This window comes from Palaemon carinicauda, chromosome 29, assembly GCF_036898095.1.
Source record: "Palaemon carinicauda isolate YSFRI2023 chromosome 29, ASM3689809v2, whole genome shotgun sequence".
NCBI lineage: Eukaryota > Metazoa > Arthropoda > Malacostraca > Decapoda > Palaemonidae > Palaemon > Palaemon carinicauda.
Window position 1 is genome coordinate 73,527,859 of NC_090753.1, and position 18,728 is coordinate 73,546,586.

At 38.5% G+C, this 18,728-nt stretch overlaps 1 protein-coding gene across 1 annotated transcript; it reads left to right on the forward strand.

Annotated features, from left to right (window-relative positions):
* The first annotated feature begins 38 nt into the window (after positions 1-38).
* LOC137622660 (uncharacterized) lies at positions 39-1,469 on the forward strand. The gene is made up of 3 exons (XM_068353260.1): positions 39-63; positions 127-266; positions 984-1,469. The coding sequence occupies exons 1-3, from the start codon at positions 39-41 to the stop codon at positions 1,467-1,469; spliced, it is 651 nt and encodes a 216-aa protein (XP_068209361.1).
* Positions 1,470-18,728: the final 17,259 nt, after the last annotated feature.

Sequence of the window (18,728 nt, forward strand, 5' to 3'; positions counted from 1 at the left end):
AAGAGCTGGAAGAGGGTGAGTTTCTTCCAGCTGAAAGAATGTTCCAGGAAGAGCTGGAAGAGGGTGAGTTTCTTCCAGCTGAAGGAATGTTCCAGGAAGAGCTGGAAGATAGTGAATATCTTCCAGCTGAAGAAGCATTCCCCGAAGAGCTGGAAGATGGTGAATTTCTTCCAGCTGAAGTAGCTTTCCAGGAATTCGATCTTCCTGCTGAACAAGAGGTCGAGGATGAACTGGAAGATGAAGTAGATCTTCCTGCGGAACAAGAGGTCGAGGATGAACTGGAAGATGAAGTAGATCCTGCGGAACAAGAGGTCGAGGATGAACTGGAAGATGAAGTAGATCTTCCTGCTGAACAAGAGATCGAGGATGAACTGGAAGAAGAGATCGATCTCCCTGCTGAACAAGAGGTCGAGGATGAACTGGAAGAAGAGATCGATCTCCCTGCTGAACAGGAGGTCGAGGATGAACTGGAAGATGAAGTAGATCTTCCTGCGGAACAAGAGGTCGAGGATGAACTGGAAGAAGAGATCGATCTCCCTGCTGAACAAGAGGTCGAGGATGAACTGGAAGAAGAGATCGATCTCCCTGCTGAACAGGAGGTCGAGGATGAACTGGAAGATGAGATCGATCTCCCTGCTGAACAAGAGGTCGAGAATGAACTGGAAGATGAGATCGATCTCCCTGCTGAACAAAAGGTCGAGGATGAACTGGAAGAAGAGATCGATCTCCCTGCTGAACAAGAGGTCGAGGATGAACTGGAAGAAGAGATCGATCTCCCTGCTGAACAAGAGGTCGAGGATGAACTGGAAGATGAAATCGATCTTCCAGTGGAAGAACAGCTAACTGAGCCCGTTTTTCCTCAAAGAGGAGAAGAAAAGGATGTAGAGGAAGAGAAGGAGGAAGAAGAAAAAGTTCTTACTCTTGAAGAACATCGGTCTGAAGACGATTCAAAGGCAGTGAGAAGTGATAAAAAACTCCCAAAGAAAAAGAGGAGAAAAAGAAAGCTCTCAAAGGAAGAGATCAGTAATGGCAAAGTGTCTAAGGAAGAAAGCAGTAATAGTGAAGTGTCTAAGGAAGAAAGCAGTAATAGTGAAGTGTCTAAGGAAGAGATGAATAACAGAGAGCTATTAAAGAAAGAGAGAAATAATGGAAAGCTCTCAAATAAAAAGAGGAGTAATAAAAAACTCTCAAAGAGAGAGGATAGGAAAAGACAGCTCTCAAAGGCAGAAAGAAAAAATAGCAATCTCTCAAAGGAGCAGAGCAGTAATGAAGAGTTCTCAGAGGAAGAAGAGAGATTGGATTCTGATATATATGAAGTTCCTGTTCATAATTACTACAGTGTGTTGTCCGGTAAAGAGGATATGGACAGAAGTCCTTTGAAGTCGTCGTCACAAAAATCAGAAAGGAAGACTGCAAATAAGAAAAGAGGAAGAGGAGGAAGACGTAATAGAAACTGTAGAAAAAATTAAAAGCCCCATAAAATAAAAACAGAAAAAACTGAAAAAAAAAATAATAAAATGCTAAAAAAAATCTAAAAAAAAATACAAAATGGAAAATTAAAAAAAGTGGATATTTTTTTGTGAAAAAGTAGTTTAAGTTCACTACTTGGAAAAAAAAAATTCAGGATGTTTAGAATAACTGCCCACCTCAATGGATTTGTGGCTAAACCCCTCAGCTGAAATGGTGCTTGGACTAACTGAAAAGGATGGCTCTGCAGAGGGAAGAAACCTGGCTGAGTTTAGTATGCTATGTACCTTGATGGGGTGTACAGGACCTTTGTCAAGTGTACAAATGGTCGGATATCTAGATCTATTCTTTCGGATACCAACCTTCGGGTGGTACTGGGGGAATAATCTAGAAGACCGGCTCTGCAGAGGGATGAAGCTGGGATTCTTCTAGTATGCAGACTAGTTCTTGGAGGTTGGGCCAAAACCATTTTGCTGGGGGAAAGAAGCTGCATCAACTTTTTGAAGGTGGCATTTATGGTTTGGTGAACAGCAGCACCTTAAATAATATTTTGAAAATAGCAGCAGTAACAGAAGCTGCTAGCAGCAGTAGCAGCAGCAGCAGCAGCAGCAACAACAGTGGAGCAGTAGCATTATTTAGCAGCACTGGAGCAGCAGTCCCATTGACTTTTGCTGTACTTGGCTAGCTGGAGTGAGGGAAGTTGGCCGAGACCTATTTCAGTATAAAGGGGCTACCTCTGGTGATTATAATATCGCCACCAAAAAAAATAAAAAACAAAAAAATGGTGATTATAATATCGCCACCAAAAAAAATAAAAAACAAAAAAATGGTGATTATAATATCGCCACCAAAAAAAATAAAAAACAAAAAAATGGTGATAATAATATCGCCACCAAAAAAAATAAAAAACAAAAAAATGGTGATTATAATATCGCCACCAAAAAAAATAAAAAACAAAAAAATGGTGATTATAATATCGCCACCAAAAAAAATAAAAAACAAAAAAATGGTGATTATAATATCACCACCAAAAAAAATAAAAAACAAAAAAATGGTGATTATAATATCGCCACCAAAAAAAAAACAAAAAACAAAAAAATGGTGATTATAATATCGCCACCAAAAAAAAAAAAAAATAAAAATGGTGATTATAATATCGCCACCAAAAAAAACCAAAAACAAAACAATGGTGATTATAATATCGCCACCAAAAAAAATAAAAAACAAAAAAATGGTGATTATAATATCGCCACCAAAAAAAATAGAAAACAAAAAAGTGGTGATTATAATATCGCCACTAAAAAAATGAAAAACAAAAAAATGGTGATTATAATATCGCCACCAAAAAAAATAAAAAACAAAAAAATGGTGATTATAATATCGCCACCAAAAAAAATAAAAAACAAAAAAATGGTGATTATAATATCGCCACCAAAAAAAATAAAAAACAAAAAAATGGTGACTATAATATCGCCACCAAAAAAAATAAAAAACAAAAAAATGGTGATTATAATATCGCCACCAAAAAAACAAATATTTATAGGAAAAAGGGAATAAAATTTGTTTGATTTTATTTTGGAAAGGAATTTTTTTCTTCTGTTTAGTTTTGTTTGGAAAGGAATAATCTTTTTGTTAAGTTTTGTGCTTCACCCATTCTGGACAGGTTCAGGACATCAGTTTCACTGGAAAGGACACCAGAAACGATTCGGCTTGAAGGACGCTTGGATAGACTGCCCCCAGCTCACAGGACGCAAGGCTAACTTTCCAGCTTGAACGATGCTTGGAATAATCTGGAGGATTGGTGCTGCAGAAGGAAGAAACCTGGCTGAGTTTAGTATACTATGTACCTTGATGGGGTGTACAGGACCTTTGTCAAGTGTACAAATGGTCAGATATCTAGATCTATTCCTTTGGATACCAACCTTCGGGTGGTTCTGGGCGCATAATCTAGAAGACTGGCTATGCAGAGGGATGAAGCTGGGATTCTTCTAGTATGCAGACATGTTCTTGGAGGTTGAACCAAGACATCTTTGGCTGGAAAGAGAAGCTACATCTTTTGGAGGTAGTCCTTCATCAGTCCAAATTTTTAGGAGCTCGCAGCTGTGGAGCATCAAATAGCAGGAGCAGAAGATAGTAACAGCTAGCAAAAGTTAGCAGCAGTAGCAGAACCAGCAGCAATGGGAAAGCAACGGTTAGCAGTAGCTAGCAGCAGTCGCAGCTGAAGTTAGCAGCAGTATGCAGCAGACGTTAGCAGAAGCAGCTAGCAGCAGCTAGGAGCAACAGCAAGCAGCATGTGCTAGCAGCAGCAGCTTGCAGCAGCAACAGTTGCAGTAGCGAGCGGCTGCAGCAGAAGCAAGCAGCAGCTACAGCAGGCTGCAGCAGCAGCAGCAGCTAGCAAAAGCAGCAGCAGCTACCGAAGGTAGCAGCAGCTGCAGCTAGCAAAAGCAGCAGCAGCAGCAGTCTGCAAAAGCAGCAGTAAGCAGAAGCAGCAGCCGCAAGCAAGAGCAGCAGTAGCAGCAGCAAGCAGCAGCACTAGCAACAGCAGCTTGCAGTAGCAAATAGCAGCAGCTAGTAGCCGAAAGCAACGTTGCAGCATACAACAGCTAACAATAGCAGAGACTGCAGCTAGCAGCAGCAGTAATTAGCAGCTACAATTGATAGTAGCTAACAGCATCAGTTATGAGAGAGAGCAGAATCTGCCAACAGCTGTGGGTCGTGAGAAACACCAGGAACAGATGCAGCAAAAAAAAAAAAATGAAAATACTAAAAAAATTTAAAAAAAAAATGAAAAAAAGGCAGCATACAGAGGAGGAAGAGAAGGAGGAGGAGAAGCAGCAAAAAAAAAACCAATAAACAAAAAAATGGTGATTATAATATCGCCAGCAAAAAAAAAAAAAAATGGTGATTATAATATCGCCACCAAAAAAACAAAAAACAAAAAAATGGTAATTATAATATCGCCACCAAAAAAAAAAAAAATAAAAATGGTGATTATAATATCGCCACCAAAAAAAAATTAAAAAACAAAAAAATGGTGATTATAATATCGCCACCAAAAAAAAAAAAAATGGTGATTATAATATCGCCACCAAAAAAAAAAGAAATAAAAATGGTGATTATAATATCGCCACCAAAAAAAATAAAAAAATATGAAAAATGGTGATTATAATATCGCCACCAAAAAAATTAAAAACAAAAAAATGGTGATTATAATATCGCCACCAAAAAAAATAAAAAACAAAAAAATTGTGATTATAATATCGCCACCAAAAAAAAAAAATAAAATAAAAATGGTGATTATAATATCGCCACCAAAAAAAAATAAAAAACAAAAAAATTGTGATTATAATATCGCCACCAAAAAAAATAAAAAACAAAAAAATGGTGATTATAATATCGCCACCAAAAAAAATAAAAAACAAAAAAATGGTGATTAAAATATCGCCACCAAAAAAAATAAAAAACAAAAAAATGGTGATTATAATATCGCCACCAAAAAAAAAAAAAAAAAAAATGGTGATTATAATATCGCCACCAAAAAAAAAAACAAAAAACAAAAAAATGGTGTTTATAATATCGCCACCAAAAAAAAAAACAAAAAACAAAAAAATGATGATTGTAATATCGCCACAAAAAAAAAACAAAAAACAAAAAAATGGTTATTATAATATCGCCACCAAAAAAAATAAAAAACAAAAAAATGGTGATTATAATATCGCCACTAAAAAAAACAAAAAACAAAAAAATGGTGATTATAATATCGCCACCAAAAAAAACAAAAAACAAAAAAATGGTGATTATAATATCGCCACCAAAAAAAATAAAAAACAAAAAAATGGTGATTATAATATCGCCACCAAAAAAAATAAAAAAACAAAAAAATGGTGATTATAATATCGCCACCAAAAAAAAAAAAACAAAAAACAAAAAAATGGTGATTATAATATCGCCACCAAAAAAAAAAACAAAAAACAAAAAAATGATGATTGTAATATCGCCACAAAAAAAAACAAAAAACAAAAAAATGGTGATTATAATATCGCCACCAAAAAAAAATAAAAAACAAAAAAAATGGTGATTATAATATCGCCACCAAAAAAAATAAAAAAACAAAAAATGGTGATTATAATATCGCCACCAAAAAAAAAAAAAAAAAAAAAAAAAAAATGGTAATTATAATATTGCCACCAAAAAAAATAAAAAAACAAAAAAATGGTGATTATAATATCGCCACCAAAAAAAATAAAAAAACAAAAAAATGGTGATTATAATATCGCCACTAAAAAAAAAAAGATAAAAATGGTGATTATAATATCACCACAAAAAAAAATTAAAAAACAAAAAAATGGTGATTATAATATCGCCACCAAAAAAAAAAAATGGTGATTATAATATCGCCACCAAAAAAGAAAAAAAATGGTGATTATAATATCGCCACCAAAAAAAACAAAACAAAAAAAATGGTGATTATAATATCGCCACTAAAAAAAATAAAAAATATAAAAAAAAAGGTGATTATAATATCGCCACAAAAAAAAAAAAAAAAAAAAATTATAGGAAAAAGGGAATACAAGTTTTGTTTGATTTTATTTGGAAAGGATTTTTTTTTCTGTTTAGTTTTGTTTGGAAAGGAATAATCTTTTTGTTAAGTTTTGTGCTTCACCCATTCTGGACAGGTTCAGGACATCAGTTTCATTGGAAAGGACACCTGAAACTATTCGGCTTGAATACAAACCCCCCCCCCAAAAAAAAAAAAAAGGAGCAGCAGCAAGAGGAGGAAGAGAAGGAGGAGGAGAAGCTGCAAAAAAAAAAAAACTAAAAAAAATACATAAATAAAAAAAAGGAGCAGCAGCAAGAAGAGGAAGAGAAGGAGGGGGAGAACCAGCAAAAAAAAAAACCTAAAAAAAATACAAAAAATAAAAAAAAAATAAAAAAAAGGAGCAGCAGCAAGAGGAGGAAGAGAAGGAGGAGGAGAAGCAGCAAAAAAAAAAAAAAAAAAAAAAAAAAAACCTAAAAAAAATACAAAAATAAAAAAAAAATAAAAAAAAAAGGAGCAGCAGCAAGAGGAGGAAGAGAAGGAGGAGGAGAAGCAGCAAAAAAAAAAAAAATACAAAATTAAAAAAAAAAAAAAAAAAAAAGGAGCAGCAGCAAGAAGAGGAAGAGAAGGAACAGGAGAAGCAGCAAAAAAAAAAAACTAAAAAAAATATAAAAAAAAAGGAAAGGAAAAAGGAGCAGCAGCAAGAGGAGGAAGAAAAGGAGGAGGAGAGGCAGCAAAAAAAAAAAAACCTGAAAAAAATATAAAAAAAAAAGAAAAAAAAGGAGCAGCAGCAAGAAGAGGAAGAGAAGCAGGAACAGAAGCAGCAAAAAAAAATATATAAAAAAATATAAAAAAAAAAATAAAAAAAGGAGCAGCAGCAAGAGGAGGAAGAGAAGCAGGAGCAGAAGTAGCAAAAAAAAAAAATATATAAAACAAAATACAAAACAAAAATTGAAAAAAAGGAGCAGCAGCAAGAGGAGGAAGAAAAGCAGGAGCAGAAGCAGCAGAAAAAAAATAAAAACTAAAAAAATATATATATAAAAACAAGGAGAAGCAGCAAGAGGAGGAAATATCCTTTGATATAGAAGTACAAGCCTACATTTTAGGATAAAGTACTGACTCAGTGGAAAGGACCAAGTAGTTGGGCAATAGAAGATGAAGAGAAAGAGGAACTTTGTTTTGAGGAGGAAATATCCTTTGATGTAGGAGTACAAGCCTTCATCGTTGGATAAAGTACTGACTCAGTGGAAAGGACCAAGTAGTTGGAGTATAGAAGATGGACAGAAAACGGAACTTTGTTTTGAGGAGGAAATATGCTTTGATGTAGGAGTACAGGCCTTCATCGTTGGATAAAGTACTGACTCAGTGGGAAGGACCAAGTAGTTGGACTATGGAAGATGGACAGAAAAAGGAACTTTGTTTTGAGGAGGAAATATCCTTTGATGTAGGAGTACATGCCTTCATCGTTGGATACAGTACTGACTCAGTGGGAAGGACCAAGCAGTTGGACTATGGAAGATGGACAGAAAAAGGAACTTTGTTTTGAGGAGGAAATATCCTTTGATGTAGGATTACAGGCCTTCATCGTTGGATAAAGTACTGACTCAGTGGGAAGGACCAAGCAGTTGGACTATGGAAGATGGACAGAAAAAGGAACTTTCCTTTGAGGAGGAAATATCCTTTGATGTAGGAGTACAGGCCTACATCGTTGGATAAAGTACTGACTCAGTGGAAAGGACCAAGTAGTTGGACTATAGAAGATGGACAGAAAACGGAACTTTGCGTTGAGGAGGAAATATCCTTTGATGTAGGAGTACAGGCCTTCATCGTTGGATAAAGTACTGACTCAGTAGGAAGGACCAAGTAGTTGGACTATGGAAGATGGACAGAAAAAGGAACTTTGCTTTGAGGAGGAAATATCTTTTGATGTAGGAGTACAGGCCTTCATCGTTGGATAAAGTACTGACTCAGTAGGAAGGACCAAGTAGTTGGACTATGGAAGATGGACAAAAAAAGGAACTTTGCTTTGAAGAGAAAATATCCTTTGATGTAGGAGTACAGGCCTTCATCGTTGGATAAAGTACTGACTCAGTAGGAAGGACCAAGTAGTTGGACTATGGAAGATGGACAGAAAAAGGAACTTTGCTTTGATGAGGAAATATCCTTTGATGTAGGAGTACAGGCCTTCATTGTTGGATAAAGTACTGACTCAGTAGGAAGGACCAAGTAGTTGGACTATGGAAGATGGACAGAAAAAGGAACTTTGCTTTGAGGAGGAAATATCCTTTGATGTAGGAGTACAGCCCTTCATCGTTGGATAAAGTACTGACTCAGTAGGAAGGACCAAGTAGTTGGACTATGGAAGATGGACAGAAAAAGGAACTTTGCTTTGAGGAGGAAATATCCTTTGATGTAGGAGTACAGGCCTTCATCGTTGGATAAAGTACTGACTCAGTAGGAAGGACCAAGTAGTTGGACTATGGAAGATGGACAGAAAAAGGAACTTTGCTTTGAGGAGGAAATATCCTTTGATGTAGGAGTACAGGCCTTCATCGTTGGGTAAAGTACTGACTCAGTGGAAAGGACCAAGTAGTTGGACTATGGAAGATGGACAGAAATAGGAACTTTGCTTTGAGGAGGAAATATCCTTTGATGTAGGAGTACAGGCCTTCATCGTTGGATAAAGTATTGAATCAGTGGGAACGACAAATTAGTTGGACTATAGAAGATGGACAGAAAAAGGAACTTTGTTTTGAAGAGGAAATATCCTTTGATGTAGGAGTACAGGCCTTCATCATTGGATAAAGTACTAACTCAGTGGAAAGGACTAAGTAGTTGGACTATGGAAGATGGACAGAAAAAGGAATTTTGTTTTGAGGAGGAAATACCCATTGATGTAGGAGTACAGGCCTTCATCATTGGATAAAGTACTGACTCAGTGGGAAGGACCAATTAGTTGAACTATGGAAGATGGACAGAAAAAGGAACTTTGTTTTCAAGAGGAAATATCCTTTGATGTAGGAGTACACGCCTTCATCGTTGGATAAAGTACTGACTCAGTGGAAAGGACCAAGTAGTTGAACTATGGAAGATGGACAGAAAAGGGAACTTTGTTTTGAGGAGGAAATATCCTTTGATGTAGGAGTACAGGCCTTCATCGTTGGATAAAGTACTGACTCAGTGGGAAGGACCAAGTAGTTGGACTATGGAAGATGGACAGAAAAGGGAAGTTTGCTTTGAGGAGGAAATATCCTTTGATGTAGGAGTACAGGCCTTCATCGTTGGATAAAGTACTGACTCAGTGGAAAGGACCAAGTAGTTGAACTATGGAAGATGGACAGAAAAAGGAACTTTGCTTTGAGGAGGAAATATCCTTTGATGTAGGAGTACAGGCCTTCATCGTTGGATAAAGTACTGACTCAGTGGAAAGGACCAAGTAGTTGAACTATGGAAGATGGATAGAAAAAGGAACTTTGTTTTGAGGAGGAAATATCCTTTGATGTAGGAGTACAGGCCTTCATCGTTGGGTAAAGTACTGACTCAGTGGAAAGGACCAAGTAGTTGGAATATAGAAGATGGATGGAAAAAGGAACTTTGCTTTGAGGAGGAAATATCCTTTGATGTAGGAGTACAGGCCTTCATCGTTGGGTAAAGTACTGACTCAGTGGAAAGGACCAAGTAGTTGGACTATGGAAGATGGACAGAAAAAGGAATTTTGCATTGAGGAGGAAATATCCTTTGATGTAGGAGTACAGGCCTTCATCATTGGATAAAGTACTGACTCAGTGGAAAGGACCAAGTAGTTGAACTATGGAAGATGGACAGAAAAAGGAACTTTGTTTTCAAGAGGAAATATCCTTTGATGTAGGAGTACAGGCCTTCATCGTTGGATAAAGTACTGACTCAGTGGAAAGGACCAAGTAGTTGGACTATGGAAGATGGACAGAAAAAGGAACTTTGTTTTGAGGAGGAAATATCCTTTGATGTAGGAGTACAGGCCTTCATCGTTGAATAAAGTACTGACTCAGTGGGAAGGACCAAGTAGTTGGACTATGGAAGATGGACAGAAAAAGGAACTTTGCTTTGAGGAGGAAATATCCTTTGATGTAGGAGTACAGGCCTTCATCGTTGGATAAAGTACTGACTCAGTGGAAAGGACCAAGTAGTTGAACTATGGAAGATGGACAGAAAAAGGAACTTTGCTTTGAGGAGGAAATATCCTTTGATGTAGGAGTACAAGCCTTCATCGTTGGATAAAGTACTGACTCAGTGGAAAGGACCAAGTAGTTGGACTATGGAAGATGGACAGAAAAAGGAACTTTGCTTTGAGGAGGAAATATCCTTTGATGTAGGAGTACAGGCCTTCATCATTGGATAAAGTACTGACTCAGTGGGAAGGACCAAGTAATTGGACTATGGAAGATGGACAGAAAAAGGAACTTTGCTTTGAGAAGGAAATATCCTTTGATATAGGAGTACAGGCCTTCATCGTTGGATAAAGTACTGACTCAGTGGGAAGGACCAAGTAGTTGGACTATGGAAGATGGAAAGAAAAAGGAACTTTGCTTTGAGGAGGAAATATCCTTTGATGTAGGAGTACAGGCCTTCATCGTTGGATAAAGTACTGACTCAGTGGGAAGGACCAAGTAGTTGGACTATGGAAGATGGACAGAAAAAGGAACTTTGCTTTGAGGAGGATATATCCTTTGATGTAGGAGTACAGGCCTTCATCATTGGATAAAGTACTGACTCAGTGGGAAGGACCAAGTAGTTGGACTATGGAAGATGGACAGAAAAAGGAACTTTGCTTTGAGGAGGAAATATCCTTTGATGTAGGAGTACAGGCCTTCATCATTGGATAAAGTACTGACTCAGTGGAAAAGACTAAGTAGTTGGACTATCGAAGATGGACAGAAAAAGGAACTTTGTTTTGAAGAGGATATATCCTTTGATGTAGGAGTACAGGCCTTCATCGTTGGAGAAAATACTGACTCAGTGGGAACGACAAATTATTTGGACTATGGAAGATGGACAGAAAAAGGAACTTTGTTTTGAAGAGGAAATATTCTTTGATGTAGGAGTACAGGCCTTCATCATTGGATAAAGTACTGACTCAGTGAAAAGGACCAAGTAGTTGGACCATAAAAGATGAAGAGAAAGAGGAACTTTGTTTTGAGGAGGAAATATACTTTGATGTAGGAGTATAGGCCTTCATCATTGGATAAAGTACTGACTCAGTGGGAAGGACCAAGTAGTTGGACCATAGAACATGAAGAGAAAAGGGTACTTTGTTTTGAGGAGGAAATATCCTTTGATGTAGGAGTACAGGCCTTCATCGTTGGATAAAGTACTGACTCAGTGGGAAGGACCAAGTAGTTGGACTATGGAAGATGGACAAAAAAAGGAACTTTGCTTTGAGGAGGAAATATCCTTTGATGTAGGAGTACAGGCCTTCATCATTGGATAAAGTATTGACTCAGTGGGAAGGACCAAGTAGTTGGACTATGGAAGATGGACAGAAAAAGGAACTTTGCTTTGAGGAGGAAATATCCTTTGATATAGGAGTACATGCTTTCATCGTTGGATAAAGTACTGACTCGGTGGGAAGGACCAAGTAGTTGGACTATGGAAGAAGGACAGAAAAAGGAGCTTTGTTTTGAGAAGGAAATATTCTTTGATGTAGGAGTACAGGCCTTCATCGTTGGATAAAGTACTGACTCAGTGGGAAGGACCAAGTAGTTGGACTATGGAAGATGGACAGAAAAAGGAATTTTGCATTGAGGAGGAAATATCTTTTGATGTAGGAGTACAGGCCTTCATCGTTGGATAAAGTACTGACTCAGTGGAAAGGACCAAGTAGTTGGACTATGGAAGATGGACAGAAAAAGGAACTTTGCTTTGAGGTTGAAATATCCTTTGATGTAGGAGTACAGGCCTTCATCATTGGATAAAGTACTGACTCAGTGGGAAGGACCAAGTAGTTGGACTATGGAAGATGGACAGAAAAAGGAATTTTGCTTTGAGGAGGAAATATCCTTTGATGTAGGAGTAAAGGCCTTCATCGTTGGATAAAGTACTGACTCAGTGGAAAGGACCAAGCAGTTGGACTATGGAAGATGGACAGAAAAAGGAACTTTGCTTTGAGGAGGAAATATCCTTTGATGTAGGAGTACAGGCCTTCATCGTTGGATAAATTACTGACTCAGTGGAAAGGGCATAGTAGTTGGACTATAGAAGATGGACGGAAAAAGGAACTTTGCTTTGAGGAGGAAATATCCTTTGATGTAGGAGTACAGGCCTTCATCATTGGATAAAGTACTGACTCAGTGGAAAGGACCAAGTAGTTGGACTATGGAAGATGGACAGAAAAAGGAACTTTGCTTTGAGGAGGAAATATCTTTTGATGTAGGAGTACAGGCCTTCATCATTGGATAAAGTACTGACTCAGTGGGAAGGACCAGGTAATTGGACTATGGAAGATGGACAGAAAAAGGAACTTTGCTTTGAAGAGGAAATATCCTTTGATGTAGGAGTACAGGCCTTCATCGTTGGATAAATTACTGACTCAGTGGAAAGGGCCTAGTAGTTGGACTATAGAAGATGGACGGAAAAAGGGACTTTGCTTTGAGGAGGAAATATCCTTTGATGTAGGAGTACAGGCCTTCATCGTTGGGTAAAGTACTGACTCAGTGGAAAGGACCAAGTAGTTGAACTATGGAAGATGGATAGAAAAAGGAACTTTGTTTTGAGGAGGAAATATCCTTTGATGTAGGAGTACAGGCCTTCATCGTTGGGTAAAGTACTGACTCAGTGGAAAGGACCAAGTAGTTGGACTATAGAAGATGGATGGAAAAAGGAACTTTGCTTTGAGGAGGAAATATCCTTTGATGTAGGAGTACAGGCCTTCATCATTGGATAAAGTACTGACTCAATGGAAAGGACTAAGTAGTTGGACTATCGAAGATGGACGGAAAAAGGAACTTTGTTTTGAAGAGGAAATATTCTTTGATGTAGGAGTACAGGCCTTCATCATTGGATAAAGTACTGACTCAGTGAAAAGGACCAAGTAGTTGGACCATAAAAGATGAAGAGAAAGAGGAACTTTGTTTTGAGGAGGAAATATACTTTGATGTAGGAGTATAGGCCTTCATCATTGGATAAAGTACTGACTCAGTGGGAAGGACCAAGTAGTTGGACCATAGAACATGAAGAGAAAAGGGTACTTTGTTTTGAGGAGGAAATATCCTTTGATGTAGGAGTACAGGCCTTCATCGTTGGATAAAGTACTGACTCAGTGGGAAGGACCAAGTAGTTGGACTATGGAAGATGGACAAAAAAAGGAACTTTGCTTTGAGGAGGAAATATCCTTTGATGTAGGAGTACAGGCCTTCATCATTGGATAAAGTATTGACTCAGTGGGAAGGACCAAGTAGTTGGACTATGGAAGATGGACAGAAAAAGGAACTTTGCTTTGAGGAGGAAATATCCTTTGATATAGGAGTACATGCCTTCATCGTTGGATAAAGTACTGACTCGGTGGGAAGGACCAAGTAGTTGGACTATGGAAGAAGGACAGAAAAAGGAGCTTTGTTTTGAGAAGGAAATATTTTTTGATGTAGGAGTACAGGCCTTCATCGTTGGATAAAGTACTGACTCAGTGGGAAGGACCAAGTAGTTGGACTATGGAAGATGGACAGAAAAAGGAATTTTGCATTGAGGAGGAAATATCCTTTGATGTAGGAGTACAGGCCTTCATCGTTGGATAAAGTACTGACTCAGTGGAAAGGACCAAGTAGTTGGACTATGGAAGATGGACAGAAAAAGGAACTTTGCTTTGAGGTTGAAATATCCTTTGATGTAGGAGTACAGGCCTTCATCATTGGATAAAGTACTGACTCAGTGGGAAGGACCAAGTAGTTGGACTATGGAAGATGGACAGAAAAAGGAATTTTGCTTTGAGGAGGAAATATCCTTTGATGTAGGAGTACAGGCCTTCATCGTTGGATAAAGTACTGACTCAGTGGAAAGGACCAAGTAGTTGGACTATGGAAGATGGACAGAAAAAGGAACTTTGCTTTGAGGAGGAAATATCCTTTGATGTAGGAGTACAGGCCTTCATCGTTTGATAAATTACTGACTCAGTGGAAAGGGCCTAGTAGTTGGACTATAGAAGATGGACGGAAAAAGGAACTTTGCTTTTAGGAGGAAATATCCTTTGATGTAGGAGTACAGGCCTTCATCATTGGATAAAGTACTGACTCAGTGGAAAGGACCAAGTAGTTGGACTATGGAAGATGGACAGAAAAAGGAACTTTGCTTTGAGGTTGAAATATCTTTTGATGTAGGAGTACAGGCCTTCATCATTGGATAAAGTACTGACTCAGTGGGAAGGACCAGGTAATTGGACTATGGAAGATGGACAGAAAAAGGAACTTTGCTTTGAAGAGGAAATATCCTTTGATGTAGGAGTACAGGCCTTCATCGTTGGATAAATTACTGACTCAGTGGAAAGGGCCTAATAGTTGGACTATAGAAGATGGACGGAAAAAGGAACTTTGCTTTGAGGAGGAAATATCCTTTGATGTAGGAGTACAGGCCTTCATCGTTGGGTAAAGTACTGACTCAGTGGAAAGGACCAAGTAGTTGAACTATGGAAGATGGATAGAAAAAGGAACTTTGTTTTGAGGAGGAAATATCCTTTGATGTAGGAGTACAGGCCTTCATCGTTGGGTAAAGTACTGACTCAGTGGAAAGGACCAAGTAGTTGGACTATAGAAGATGGATGGAAAAAGGAACTTTGCTTTGAGGAGGAAATATTCTTTGATGTAGGAGTACAGGCCTTCATCATTGGATAAAGTACTGACTCAGTGGGAAGGACCAAGTAGTTGGACCATAGAACATGAAGAGAAAAGGGTACTTTGTTTTGAGGAGGAAATATCCTTTGATGTAGGAGTAAAGGCCTTCATCGTTGGATAAAGTACTGACTCAGTGGAAAGGACCAAGCAGTTGGACTATGGAAGATGGACAGAAAAAGGAACTTTGCTTTGAGGAGGAAATATCCTTTGATGTAGGAGTACAGGCCTTCATCGTTGGATAAATTACTGACTCAGTGGAAAGGGCCTAGTAGTTGGACTATAGAAGATGGACGGAAAAAGGAACTTTGCTTTGAGGAGGAAATATCCTTTGATGTAGGAGTACAGGCCTTCATCATTGGATAAAGTACTGACTCAGTGGAAAGGACCAAGTAGTTGGACTATGGAAGATGGACAGAAAAAGGAACTTTGCTTTGAGGAGGAAATATCTTTTGATGTAGGAGTACAGGCCTTCATCATTGGATAAAGTACTGACTCAGTGGGAAGGACCAGGTAATTGGACTATGGAAGATGGACAGAAAAAGGAACTTTGCTTTGAAGAGGAAATATCCTTTGATGTAGGAGTACAGGCCTTCATCGTTGGATAAATTACTGACTCAGTGGAAAGGGCCTAGTAGTTGGACTATAGAAGATGGACGGAAAAAGGAACTTTGCTTTGAGGAGGAAATATCCTTTGATGTAGGAGTACAGGCCTTCATCGTTGGGTAAAGTACTGACTCAGTGGAAAGGACCAAGTAGTTGAACTATGGAAGATGGATAGAAAAAGGAACTTTGTTTTGAGGAGGAAATATCCTTTGATGTAGGAGTACAGGCCTTCATCGTTGGGTAAAGTACTGACTCAGTGGAAAGGACCAAGTAGTTGGACTATAGAAGATGGATGGAAAAAGGAACTTTGCTTTGAGGAGGAAATATCCTTTGATGTAGGAGTACACGCCTTCATCATTGGATAAAGTACTGACTCAATGGAAAGGACTAAGTAGTTGGACTATCGAAGATGGACGGAAAAAGGAACTTTGTTTTGAAGAGGAAATATTCTTTGATGTAGGAGTACAGGCCTTCATCATTGGATAAAGTACTGACTCAGTGAAAAGGACAAAGTAGTTGGACCATAAGAGATGAAGAGAAAGAGGAACTGTGTTTTGAGGAGGAAATATACTTTGATGTAGGAGTATAGGCCTTCATCATTGGATAAAGTACTGACTCAGTGGGAAGGACCAAGTAGTTGGACCATAGAACATGAAGAGAAAAGGGTACTTTGTTTTGAGGAGGAAATATCCTTTGATGTAGGAGTACAGGCCTTCATCGTTGGATAAAGTACTGACTCAGTGGGAAGGACCAAGTAGTTGGACTATGGAAGATGGACAAAAAAAGGAACTTTGCTTTGAGGAGGAAATATCCTTTGATGTAGGAGTACAGGCCTTCATCATTGGATAAAGTATTGACTCAGTGGGAAGGACCAAGTAGTTGGACTATGGAAGATGGACAGAAAAAGGAACTTTGCTTTGAGGAGGAAATATCCTTTGATATAGGAGTACATGCCTTCATCGTTGGATAAAAACTGACTCGGTGGGAAGGACCAAGTAGTTGGACTATGGAAGAAGGACAGAAAAAGGAGCTTTGTTTTGAGAAGGAAATATTTTTTGATGTAGGAGTACAGGCCTTCATCGTTGGATAAAGTACTGACTCAGTGGGAAGGACCAAGTAGTTGGACTATGGAAGATGGACAGAAAAAGGAATTTTGCATTGAGGAGGAAATATCCTTTGATGTAGGAGTACAGGCCTTCATCGTTGGATAAAGTACTGACTCAGTGGAAAGGACCAAGTAGTTGGACTATAGAAGATGGACGGAAAAAGGAACTTTGCTTTGAGGAGGAAATATCCTTTGATGTAGGAGTACAGGCTTTCATCGTTGGGTAAAGTACTGACTCAGTGGAAAGGACCAAGTAGTTGAACTATGGAAGATGGATAGAAAAAGGAACTTTGTTTTGAGGAGGATATATCCTTTGATGTAGGAGTACAGGCCTTCATCGTTGGGTAAAGTACTGACTCAGTGGAAAGGACCAAGTAGTTGGACTATAGAAGATGGATGGAAAAAGGAACTTTGCTTTGAGGAGGAAATATCCTTTGATGTAGGAGTACAGGCCTTCATCATTGGATAAATTACTGACTCAGTGGAAAGGACCAAGTAGTTGGACTATGGAAGATGGACAGAAAAAGGAACTTTGCTTTGAGGTTGAAATATCCTTTGATGTAGGAGTACAGGCCTTCATCATTGGATAAAGTACTGACTCAGTGGGAAGGACCAAGTAGTTGGACTATGGAAGATGGACAGAAAAAGGAATTTTGCTTTGAGGAGGAAATATCCTTTGATGTAGGAGTACAGGCCTTCATCGTTGGATAAAGTACTGACTCAGTGGAAAGGACCAAGTAGTTGGACTATGGAAGATGGACAGAAAAAGGAACTTTGCTTTGAGGAGGAAATATCCTTTGATGTAGGAGTACAGGCCTTCATCGTTGGATAAATTACTGACTCAGTGGAAAGGGCCTAGTAGTTGGACTATAGAAGATGGACGGAAAAAGGAACTTTGCTTTGAGGAGGAAATATCCTTTGATGTAGGAGTACAGGCCTTCATCATTGGATAAAGTACTGACTCAGTGGAAAGGACCAAGTAGTTGGACTATGGAAGATGGACAGAAAAAGGAACTTTGCTTTGAGGAGGAAATATCTTTTGATGTAGGAGTACAGGCCTTCATCATTGGATAAGGTACTGACTCAGTGGGAAGGACCAGGTAATTGGACTATGGAAGATGGACAGAAAAAGGAACTTTGCTTTGAAGAGGAAATATCCTTTGATGTAGGAGTACAGGCCTTCATCGTTGGATAAATTACTGACTCAGTGGAAAGGGCCTAATAGTTGGACTATAGAAGATGGACGGAAAAAGGAACTTTGCTTTGAGGAGGAAATATCTTTTGATGTAGGAGTACAGGCCTTCATCATTGGATAAGGTACTGACTCAGTGGGAAGGACCAGGTAATTCGACTATGGAAGATGGACAGAAAAAGGAACTTTGCTTTGAAGAGGAAATATCCTTTGATGTAAGAGTACAGGCCTTCATCGTTGGATAAAGTACTGACTCAGTGGAAAGGGCCTAGTAGTTGGACTATAGAAGATGGACGGAAAAAGGAACTTTGCTTTGAGGAGGAAATATCCTTTGATGTAGGAGTACACGCCTTCATCGTTGGGTAAAGTACTGACTCAGTGGAAATGACCAAGTAGTTGAACTATGGAAGATGGATAGAAAAAGGAACTTTGTTTTGAGGAGGAAATATCCTTTGATGTAGGAGTACAGTCCTTCATCGTTGGGTAAAGTACTGACTCAGTGGAAAGGACCAAGTAGTTGGACTATAGAAGATGGATGGAAAAAGGAACTTTGCTTTGAGGAGGAAATATCCTTTGATGTAGGAGTACAGGCCTTCATCATTGGATAAAGTACTGACTCAGTGGAAAGGACTAAGTAGTTGGACTATCGAAGATTGACAGAAAAAGGAACTTTGTTTTGAAGAGGAAATATTCTTTGATGTAGGAGTACAGGCCTTCATCATTGGATAAAGTACTGACTCAGTGGGAAGGACCAAGTAGTTGGACCATAGAACATGAAGAGAAAAGGGTACTTTGTTTTGAGGAGGAAATATCCTTTGATGTAGGAGTACAGGCCTTCATCGTTGGATGAAGTACTGACTCAGTGGGAAGGACCAAGTAGTTGGACTATGGAAGATGGACAAAAAAAGGAACTTTGCTTTGAGGAGGAAATATCCTTTGATGTAGGAGTACAGGCCTTCATCATTGGAT